Genomic DNA, 12,224 nt, shown 5'->3' on the forward strand with positions numbered 1-12,224 from the left:
TCTGCCTGGTTTTTACTAGCTCTGTAGCTATATATGTACCTATGTATGTATAGTGTAGGCAGAGATATGCTTTATTTATATAAATGTTTTGTGTTTCTAATAGTGAGAAACTGGCAGTGAAAAGTTCCCTTATAATAATACACATGTTCAGTTATGATATCCAATGTGCTGTCTAATAACTCTAATTACTTATAAAAATATGAAAAATATTAGTATATTGTTCAAAATTTCTTTGAAGAGTGGGCTTTCTTTGATACTTAATAATTAGGAACGCGTATTTTTTTTTTTTTGTTCAGTAGTTGAACACGTGACACAACGGTATTTGCGCCCAAATGTCATGTCAAAAGCTGCTTAATTCCTTAGAGTTAAATAGCTACGCTAATTACAAATACCAATGTCAAGGGCGGAATTAATTGTTCAAATTACCAATGGCTTACTGGGTTGAACGTTGAATGCGCGCAAACAAATTTCGGCACACCCATTTGACAGCAGCAATTTCATTACTTTATCAAAGGCAGCAACAGTTGAGCGCGTTGAAATGTACAATTACGAAACTAAAGTGATGATTAGAAGTTACTTAATACCTACGCATGTATTCGTATACTCGTATGTACATAGTATATATGTATGTATGAATGTATGCATATGCATGTATTATGCGCTTATCATCCATTTAAGTATTTATTAATAAACATATTAGAGCTTGGTAGAAATAAATTTGTTGCCTGCCAACGGAATTGAATTGCAATTTTCACATTTTTAAATATTTATTAAAATTATGTATTTGCAGTACGACAAGCGAACAGTGAGTAAAGCAAATTTCAAATACATAGACACACGCACTATTTTAAATAGCCTAAGCGCTTGTGGTGGTGGTGTGTGCAAATTCGCCTAATGCTTCTAATTGAAGTAGTTAATCCCATAGGCGTACGTACAATTCAAGAACACACATTAATTATGTAATTAGCCGGTTGCTAAGGCACATATATGTGTGTATATTAGATGTGTTCAAAAAATAACGGGAATTTCCAAAAGTTCAAGTGTCAAATATTTTACTATGTAGATATATACCACTTAAGTACGAAACAATTTACTGCTATATTCATTACTTTCTTTGTCTGTAGCAACCGCTAAGGTTAGCCAAAATTCAAAAATTCCCGTTATTTTTTGAACACACTTGCGTATGTTAACAATTTTATTGCCATTACTAAGCGCTTAGTCGGTTCATGAGTCGCTCAATATTTTGTTCAAATATATATGTACCTGCATATGTTTAAATATTGCTAAAAGCGCATAATTTGGCAAATTTTAATCGGTTTGCACAATATTATTTGACAGAATAATTTGGCTACAAATGTACCACAAGGTTGGGGTTTTTAAACAACTGAAAACAAAGTTTCGAAATCTACTTTTGTCCATTATAAACAGGAATAGGCAAAAGTAGCGTCAATTTAGAAGCTAATATCTTGAGAACGATCGCATGAAATGCCTTAAAACTGCGATAAGGATGGAGATGTCTTGTTTGTCGCGTGATCTTTTGGTCAAACCAAAAACTTTAAAGTCATTGTACATAGTGTGCCTACGTGACTACACACAGAAACTGCCGTTTAAGAGAATATATGCAACTCAACTGAGTTTGACGACAACTTAAACAAACTGGACAGTGTTGGCACATACATAGGTGTGGTAATACACAGCTAGTTATGCATGTAGTTGATATAGAGCTGCCAACCCAGTAAAAAATATTTGGATTAATACCAAAATCGAGTTATAAAGGAGTAATGACTTGTTCATCCATTTCGAGCATTAAGTGAGTAATAAAGGCATTTTCGTTAGTTTTTACGAAAATTGTTTGTTTTCTCACTTATTGATATATTTTGGAGGAATACACGAGCTAATAATATGCGAACGCATACTTCTATTGCTCGTTTATTATTCTAAAATGTATCAATAAAGGATTAACCATAACGACCAATCATAACTGTTAATTTTTGCGGAATTTTTTTGTTTGCAATAAACGAGTATTTTGTCACTTTAAAATAGTTTGAAATTTGAAATCAACGCGTGATCATTATTGAAGTATCGCGAATATAAACGGGTAAAACGTGATTAACTATAAGAAACATATGTACTTAATTTAAAAAATTGTGAAAATTTTTATTCCAAGTGTCACCTAAGGCGATTAATGAAAAGAGAAATTCAAAAATGTTCTACCAAGAATCGTTCTACTTCTTGTGAAGAGGCGTCGAAACCAAATGATTTGATATTAACACATTTATATAATGAACTTGAAACCACAATTTATAATAATTGCACATCAAAAAAAAAAAATCGGTAAGATCTGAGCTTTTATATTTTATTTTAAGTAACTTATACATAGGTATATGTTATCTATTTTTCCATCTCTGCAGAATTAGTTAAATAAAAAATATTCGTCTTATGGGGATTTTGAAAAAGCGATTCAAATCTGCTTCGTCTCTGAAGTATTCTTAAATATTAAAGTAGCTATTAACTTGATTTTAAATTATTATAACAGTGTATATAATTTATGTGAATTACTAATTCTTATATTTTGAAAATTAAAACATTGAATTAAATTATTTAAAAAACTATTTATATTTTTCTCTGCTCTTTTTGGATGTAAATAATATTACTCTTTTTTGTGCTCTTTCTGGAGGCAAAAATCATTCCAAAATCATTACTCCTTTTGTACTCTTTCTGGAGATAAAGAAGTTCACTCCCTCTGCTCTCGTTTCGGATGTCAAATAGTGCTCAAAAGAATGCTGGGTTTGCGCTCCATTAGGAGCTGAAAAGGAGTGATCCCTCGTAAGGCATGCTATGTTAAAAAGGAGTAATAAATACATGGGCCTCGGAGCATTGTGGAGTAATCTAAGATTAACCTTTGGATCATCCGATTTTTTACTGGGAAATTAGTCGCTATATGCACTACCAAACCATGCAAATATGAGATACATACAAATCATTTGAAAGTGTTTGTGTGAATGCTCAAATATGAAACCTTGGCAGTTGTGTGTCAACATTAGGGTGGTAACCTTTTAAAAGTTGTATGAAAATTTGTGTAGACGAACTCAAATCTGAGCACTGGCATGGGTTTAACAATTTTTTGTTGGGTATGAAGCCCTATGCTTCAATCGGAGAAGCAGGAATGAATGATGACGATGATGGAAAATGCCAAACATATTTTCTTCGAAGGCTCATTATTCCTAGTGACCATTCGACATAATAAAATATTACAGCTTAACTTTGTTATACTGTCGCAATTCATTGATTTTGACATTCGATGTAAAAGAAGATTTTAGACAAGCAACCGAAGATTTTATACTCTCGAAATTTATTGATATAGTTTCATTAAGATAACACACAATTTGACCAACTAGAATAACAAAAATCATCATATATATTAATTAGGTAATTCCTAAATCGATTTCACTAATTTTCACCACCAAGGTACACTACACTAAATTTTGCTAAGATATTTCACATATAAATCGATATATGCGGTATAAAGCCCACCGGAAGTTTGATATTCCGAATATAAGCTATATGGGTGCTAGAGGAAGTTATCACCAAATTTTAGCCATTTTTGGTACAGAGACACACGATTAGAAGATTCCCTCTGAATTAAATTAAAATATGTAAGAGATTTACTAATATTTTCGGTGAAAAATTACCCTTAGACACTGATTTTTTCATATTCGATAACCGGGGCATTGAAAAGTCATAGTCCGATTTCGACAATTTTTCCACAAGTGAAGCCCGCTTATGCGGTTGTGCGTAGGGTTTGGGACCCACCACATAAAAACACCCCCCAATGAAAAGGAAGAAACAGCCTCGGATGAGAGACCCCAATTTTGATGACGACCACTGCAAACGTTTAAAGGACTACGAATTAAGGGCATGCACCTGGAATGTCCGGACCCTTAATTGGGAAGGTGCCTCTGCCCAGCTGGTTGATGTCCTCGTAAGAGTAAAGGCTGGCATCACCGCAATCCAAGAAATGCGATGGACGGGACAAGGACGGAAGTAGGTGGGTCCTTGTGACATCTACTACAGCGGCCATATAAAGGAGCGCAAATTCGGTGTGGGATTCGTGGTGGGAGAGAGAATGCTGGAAAATTTTACGAAAAGATCCGGCGACTAACTGAAGGTTTCAAGACCGGAGCACACTGGCTTGAGACCTGGAAAATCAACAACAGACCAGATGCGCCAAATTTTGGAGAAGACCCGTGAAAATAGGATCAACACACTTCTGTTTGTCGACTTTAAAGCTTCTTTCGACAGCACGAAAAGGAGCTGCCTTTATGCCGCGATGTCTGAATTGGGTATCCCCGCAAAACTAATACTGCTGTGTAAGTTGACGTTGAGCAACACCAAAAGCTCCGTCAGGATCGGGAAGGACCTCTACGAGCCGTTCGATACCAGACGAAGTTTCAGACAAGGTGACTCACTCTCGTGTGATTTCTTTAACCGGAGAAAATACGAGCTGCAGAGCTAAATAGAGATGGTACAATCTTCTATATGAGTGTACAGCTACTGGCGTACGCCAATGACCCGCGCCGTTAGTTCTGCTTTTTCCAGACTAGATAAGGAAGCGAAGCGTATGGGTCTGGTGGTGAACGAGAACAAGACGAAATATCTCCTGTCGTCAAACAAACAGTCAGCGCATTCACGTCTTGGCTCCCACGTCTCTGTTGACAGTCATAACTTTGAAGTTGTAGATAATTTCGTCTACCTGGGAACCAGCATTAACAGCAATAACAATGTCAGCCTGGAAATCCAACGCAGAATCACTCTTGCCAACAGGTGCTATTATGGACAAAGTAGGCAATTGAAAAGTAAAGTCCTCTCTCGACGAACAAAAACCAAACTCTACAAGTCCCTCATCATTCCCGTCCTACTTTACGGTGCAGAAGCGTGGACGATGTCAACATCCGATGAGACGGCGCTAGGAGTTTTCGAGAGAAAGGTTTTGTGGAAGATTTATGGTCCCTTAAACATTGGCAACGGCGAATACCGCAGACGATGGAATGATGAGCTGTATGTGTTATTCGGTGACATAAACATAGTCCAGCGAATAAAAAGACAGCAGCTACGCTGGCTAGGTCATGTTGTTCGAATGGATGAAAGTGCTCCAGCTCTGAAAGTATTCGATGCAGTACCCGCTGGTGGAAGCCGAGGAAGAGGGAGACCTCCACTCCGATGGAAGGACCAGGTGGAGAGGGACCTGGCTTCACTTGGTATAACCAATTGGCGCCAAACTGCCAGAAGGAGGGATACGTGGCGCGCTGTTGTGGACTCGGCTATAACCGCGTAAGCGGTGTCTACGCCAGTCAAGAAGAAGAATAAGCCACAGATAGTATAGGTATATACAGATTGAGTTATATGGGAAGTAGGCGTAGTTGTGAACCGATTTCGCCCATTTTAATAAATTTATTATATACCGAATTTCATTGATATCGGTCGAGTAGTTCCAGAGATATGGTTTCTGACACACACTGCGTGTCATCAGGATAGCGCCTTCCAAGCATGCTTTGTTGATTCCAAATTTTATTACCAAGACAGTTAAAAAATTTGCAAACGAAAATTGCGTCATCAGGATAGCTAATTTAATTTTTTGCGTATATTTCATCTGCAAAGTTAAATTCAACATTTTTAACGCCCATTTTCCATTTTTTAGACAAATCTGAAAGCAGCTTCCTTCTGCCATTTCACTTGAATTGTGAAATGATTTTGATTCTGTTAGTTAGATTAACTTAGATATTAGTTGAGGTTTGCATTACCTTTGTTCTGTTGCGCCCTCCCATGAAACTTACAACGTTATCATTATTCTCAGCACCCTGACGAAATTCAATGTATTATACATGTGTAGTGCTGGGAGTAAGAGAATGGTTACACTCTTCGATTTGCTCCTGCATACTCTAACAACAAATATAGAGGAGTTTTCGCTTTCATGTCATAGGGGCGGCAGCTTTCCGATGATATTATGCCCAGGTTTATTATAATCCTAAGCCTTTTGGTGATTCTGCAATAAGTTTATTCGTAAAATATCTTACACACCCTAATGTACTTGTGTTGTGCTGGTGAGAAGAGGCTTTAAGCAACGCGTTGACAGCTGCAACTGTAGCAACTAATTTATGTAATGCAGCATTTATATGCAAATTTGCTTTCGCCAATGACGTATAAAACTCATTATAGCAAGCTAATATGTATGTATGTACGCTTGCACAACTACTCGCCGGCAATGAAATTCATTAGCTTCATACCGGTTCGACTTTAGCGCACTAAATGCAATTAGTACATTTATGTTTCTTTCATAATCTCAAAATTTAGTATTGGCAATTACGAAGTAGTAATAAATTCGGTTTTGCATTAAAAATAATTTAATCATATGTAGAAACTTTCACGTTCATCCCTCCTATAACCACAATACTCAATATTATCAAAAGTACGAGCACCGTTTAGCCATAGCAAATGTTAAGGTTAAGATGTTTTTATTGATCATTGATGTCTACGCGCCTGCCACTGAATTAATGAAGCTGAGTCAGTAAATAATTTTGAAGTGCTTATCGCAACATTCCACAAATAGTTTTTTTATAAAAAACTGAATATGCATATGTATAAATAAGTATATGCTATATAGATTATTGCACTATAATCCATACTTAAAATTAGTTAGTTTCAATTCTGCGCTCAAAGAGCAACTCGCGGAAAAATGTCTCGTTTCATTATTATTATTTTGGTGAATTTTGTTTTCATTTTGCAAATTAAAATTGGATTTTGTCTGAAAAATGATACATGTGCAGTGTGCGATTGCAGTTGTGATGTGGAAATCGATGTCGTTAAAAAAGTAATGAAAGGCCTAAAAGATGTGAAGAAGAGCACGGATAAGATCGAACAGCAATTAACTGCAAATCGGTAAAAATTACTAGTAGTTAGTGAAAACTGAAACTGTTAAAAGTACTAAAGTTTATTAGGCGCTATAAATAGTTTTAAAATATAGTATTCACAGTTATTAACTGCTAATTTCAGAGCAACAAATCCATCGAGTTGTATGGAAGCTGCAGCAACCAGCTTGAAAAGTGGCGTTTATAAAATTAAACTCGAAAAGTTGAATATCGCCGACTTAGAGGTATTTTGTGACGAAGATGTCGATTTTGGAGGATGGTTAGTTATTCAACGGCGTCAAAGCGGCTCAGTAAGATTTTATAGATGTTGGAATGACTATAAGAAGGGATTTGGCGATTTAACGGGAAACTATTGGATCGGTTTGGAAAAACTTCACGCGCTAACCAGCAGCTGTGAACAAGAGTTGTATATTCAATTACAAAGGCGTAGTGGCGAAAAGTACCATGCAAAATATGCAGAGTTCCTTATTGGGCCTGAGTCACAGAGCTACACTTTGAAGAAATTGGGTAATTATGGCGGAAATGCTGGTGATTCCTTAAGACAACATTTGGGAATGAAATTTTCAACATATGATCGTGATAATGATAATTTGGAAAACAATTGTGCAATGAAATATGAAGGCGCTTGGTGGTTTGACGATTGTTATTACAGGTAAAAACATTTTCCGTTTGATAAAAACCCAGCGTTTGTGATTAAATATATTTTATTTTTAGTCACCTAAATGGGGTCTACAATGGTGATTTTTACGGTGTGGCCTGGAATGCCATAAAAAAGGAAGAATCCTTATCGTTTTCGCAAATGATGATACGACCAACCCAAAATTGCTGGAGACGATTGATGTTGGGCAATTTAAATCGATATACCTAAAATAATTTTATATGTTGCGGTGCATTCTCGTTGCTAATGCACACTATACTCTTTATATTGAAACTATCTGGATTCAATTGGACTTTAATATTCTTATTTACAAAATCAAAAACACGTTTTTTTCTTTTCAAATAAAAATATTATACTTATAATGGCCTGATAATAATATGACAGTTATTTTTGAATTTAATCAAAGATTTTATTTAGCACAATTAGAGCGGTCTGATCCAGTTCCAATAAGCACTGTGTTGTTCGGTAACTTGTTGCCAGTGTGAAGGTTTATAATGCAAATCTTATAGAAATCCTAGCGCGGAGCTTGTGACGGATCACTATAGATATGTGTAACCCGGCGTTGTCCTGCTGGAACACAACTTCACTCCTATTAGCCAAAGCTGCCCGCTTCTGGGCACTTGCTACTTGCTTGACATGTCCGAATTAAAAGTTTGGCCCTAGAGGAGCAGCACACAGTGATTCCGTTCCAATCTCACCAAGCACTTAGTAAATCCTTCCTAACTGGAACTGGCCATCATTGGCTCGGTCCAATGCCATTTAACCACGACCGCTTTTCACTTGACATTCTGATTTACTCTTCATCGCCAGTAACCATCGTCTTAAGAAGTGTTTCGATTTTGTTGCGATCCAGCCAATGTTGGGTCCTTGTGCAATCGAACTGACAAAGTTTAACTTTGACACCTATATCGATGTTATACCTCAAATATTATGGTAGTTGATAAGCTATAATATTCTGAAATATTATTTGAAGTATCTTTAATAATAAGAAACTACATAAATATATGAGTGACAATACTACAAATTTTAAAATTCCTTTTACTTGAATTCTTTAAAGCAGAATATACTTACTGACTTGCAAGCTTGCTTGAGTTGTGGTGAATGTTATGTACAATATTATAAGCGTATCTTTTAAAAACAATTATGAAAAGTTTTATAGACAAAGTCATACGCATGTGTTGAATGAGTGAAAAATATAGGAGATATATTCAAAGATCACAATCACCTCTCCTATAACCATTTGCCATAGCAAATGTTAAGGTTATTAGATGTAATGTTTTGAAGTTTTTTAATATAGAGCAAATGCTAACTGATAATTCAAACTAACTTAGATTATCAGTAAAAATTAATTAATTAATTTTAATTAAATTAATTCATTTTTAATTTCAATTAAATTAATTAATTTTTACTGGTATTACATAGTCACTTACGAGACCTGTTCAATAAATAATTAGTATATTTTTATGACATCGAAACCAAAGTCTAATCGTCACAACGGAAAAATCCAGGAGATCAAAGGCCAAAAACATTTCCGACAACAGGAAATCACCGAACACACAAAGCATATCACACTTTTATGTCTCTCACCAACAAAAAAAAATTGCACGTCACGTTGTTTGTCCGGGATTGGCGCCCAAACTACTGAACCGATTTTAATGAAATTTTGCACAAATCTGCAGTTTATTTCAACTTAAAAGATAGGATAGTTTATATTTCAAATTTTAGTCGCAATGTCCATTCGTCTGTCCATTCGGTCTAGCGATAATTTGAATTGAAATCTAGACATCTTAATTGGTATATTTTTATGACATCGAAACCATCGATTGGCGCCCAAACTACTGAACCGATTTTAATGAAATTTTGCACAAATCTGCAGTTTATTTCAACTTAAAAGATAGGATAGTTTATATTTCAAATTTTAGTCGCAATGTCCATTCGTCTGTCCATTCGGTCTAGCGATAATTTGAATTGAAATCTAGACATCTTAATAAAACTTCGTACACGTTACAATTAGCAATATGAGATTGTATTGAGATAGCCAAAACCTGACAAATGCAAAAATTAAAAAAAGAAAATTAAGAAAAAGTAAGACTTTTGCAACAGATATTCACAGCACAGAAGGACATGAGGATTCACACATTTTTAGGTAAGTGACCGTGGTTAACATACGTCTGTCTGGTCTGCCATTTAGTCAAGCGATAATTTAATCTGGATATCTAAATATAACGACGATGGATTAGATATTCCATTACCCGACCATGAAGAAATTCGAATAGCAATTACCCGCCTGAAGAACAACAAAGCGGCAGGGGCCGATAGATAGATAGATTGACCAGATATTCACCATGAGCCAAATCTTGGAGGAAAAAGAGGATCGACACACACCACCTTTTTGTCGATTTTAAAGCTGATTTCGACAGCACGAAAAGGAGCTTCCTTTATGCCGCGATATCTGAATTTGGTATCCCCGCAAAACTAATACGGCTCTGTAAGCTGACGTTGAGCAACACCAAAAGCTCCGTCAGGATCGGGAAGGACCTCTACGAGCCGTTCGATACCAAACGAGGTTTCAGACAAGGTGACTCACTCTCGTGTGATTTCTTTAACCTGATGCTGGAGAAAATAATACGAGCTGCAAAGCTAAATAGAAAAGGTACAATCTTCTATAAGAGTGTACAGCTACTGGCGTACGCCGATGATATCGATATCATTGGAAACGTTAGTTCTACTTTCTCCAGACTGGATAAGGAAGCGAAGCGTATGGGTCTGGTAGTGAACGAGGACAAGACGAAATATCTCCTGTCGTCAAACAAACAGTCAGCGCATTCACGTCTTGGCTCCCACGTCTCTGTTGACAGTCATAACTTTGAAGTTGTATATAATTTCGTCTACCTGGGAACCAGCATTAACAGCAATAACAATGTCAGCCTGGAAATCCAACGCAGAATCACTCTTGCCAACAGGTGCTATTATGGACAAAGTAGGCAATTGAAAAGTAAAGTCCTCTCTCGACGAACAAAAACCAAACTCTACAAGTCCCTCATCATTCCCGTCCTACTTTACGGTGTAGAAGCGTGGACGATGTCAACATCCGATGAGACGTCACTAGGAGTTTTCGAGAGAGAGGTTTTGCGGATGATTTATGGTCCCTTAAACATTGGCAATGGCGAATACCGCAGACGATGAAACGATGAGCTGTATGTGTTAATCGGTGACATAGACATAGTCCAGCGAATAAAAAGACAGCAGCTACGCTGGCTAGGTCATGTTGTTCGAATGGATGAAAGTGCTCCAGCTCTGAAAGTATTCGATGCAGTACCCGCTGGTGGAAGCCGAGGAAGAGGGAGACCTCCACTCCGATGGAAGGACCAGGTGGAGAGGGACCTGGCTTCGCTTGGTATAACCAATTGGCGCCAAACTGCCAGAAGGAGGGATACGTGGCGCGCTCTTTTGGACTCGGCTATAACCGCGTAAGCGGTGTCTACGCCAGTCAAGAAGAAGAATAAGCCACAGATAGTAGTATATACAAATTGAGTTATATGGCGTGGTTGTGAACCGATTTCACCAATTAAAAAAAAAAAAATTATATACCGAATTTCATTGATATCGGTAGAGTAGTTCCTGAGATATGGTTTCTGACACACACTGCGTGTCATCAGGATAGCGCCTCCCAAGCATGCTTGGTTGGTACCAAATATTATTACCAAGACAGTTAAAAAATTTGCAAACGAAAATTACGTCATCAGGATAGCTAACTTAATTTTTTGCGTATATTTCATCTGCAAAGTTAATTTCAACATTTTTAACGCCCATTTTCCATTTTTTAGACAAATCTGAAAGCAGCTTCCTTCTGCCATTTCACTTGAATTGTGAAATGATTTTGATTCTGTTAGTTAGATTAACTTAGATATTAGTTGAGGTTTGCATTACCTTTGTTCTGTTGCGCCCTCCCATGAAACTTACAACGTTATCATTATTCTCAGCACCCTGACGAAATTCAATGTATTATACATGTGTAGTGCTGGGAGTAAGAGAATGGTTACACTCTTCGATTTGCTCCTGCATACTCTAACAACAAATATAGAGGAGTTTTCGCTTTCATGTCATAGGGGCGGCAGCTTTCCGATGATATTATGCCCAGGTTTATTATAATCCTAAGCCTTTTGGTGATTCTGCAATAAGTTTATTCGTAAAATATCTTACACACCCTAATGTACTTGTGTTGTGCTGGTGAGAAGAGGCTTTAAGCAACGCGTTGACAGCTGCAACTGTAGCAACTAATTTATGTAATGCAGCATTTATATCTTTCATAATCTCAAAATTTAGTATTGGCAATTACGAAGTAGTAATAAATTCGGTTTTGCATTAAAAATAATTTAATCATATGTAGAAACTTTCACGTTCATCCCTCCTATAACCACAACACTCAATATTATCAAAATTAAGAGCACCGTTTAGCCATATGTTGAGGTTGATCACTTATTGATATTACGGGCCTGCCACTGAACTCATGAAGCTGAGTCAGTACATAATTTTGAAGTGCTTATCGCACCATTCCACAAAAAGTTTTTTATAAAAAACTGAATGTGCATATGTATAAATAAGTATATGTTATATAGCTTATTTCACTATAATCCATA

The 12,224-nt window shown here is 36.6% G+C and overlaps 1 protein-coding gene across 1 annotated transcript; it reads left to right on the forward strand.

The window, feature by feature from the left end:
• Window positions 1-6,673: 6,673 nt before the first annotated feature.
• Window positions 6,674-7,962, forward strand: LOC105216907 (fibrinogen C domain-containing protein 1-like). Its single transcript, XM_011191659.3, has 3 exons — window positions 6,674-6,936; window positions 7,051-7,578; window positions 7,641-7,962. Exons 1-3 carry the CDS (start codon window positions 6,734-6,736, stop codon window positions 7,792-7,794), a joined length of 885 nt encoding a protein of 294 aa, XP_011189961.2. The 5' UTR covers window positions 6,674-6,733; the 3' UTR covers window positions 7,795-7,962.
• The last annotated feature ends 4,262 nt before the right edge of the window (window positions 7,963-12,224 follow it).

This window comes from Zeugodacus cucurbitae, chromosome 3 (assembly GCF_028554725.1).
Source record: "Zeugodacus cucurbitae isolate PBARC_wt_2022May chromosome 3, idZeuCucr1.2, whole genome shotgun sequence".
In the NCBI taxonomy this organism is placed as follows: Eukaryota; Metazoa; Arthropoda; class Insecta; order Diptera; family Tephritidae; genus Zeugodacus; species Zeugodacus cucurbitae.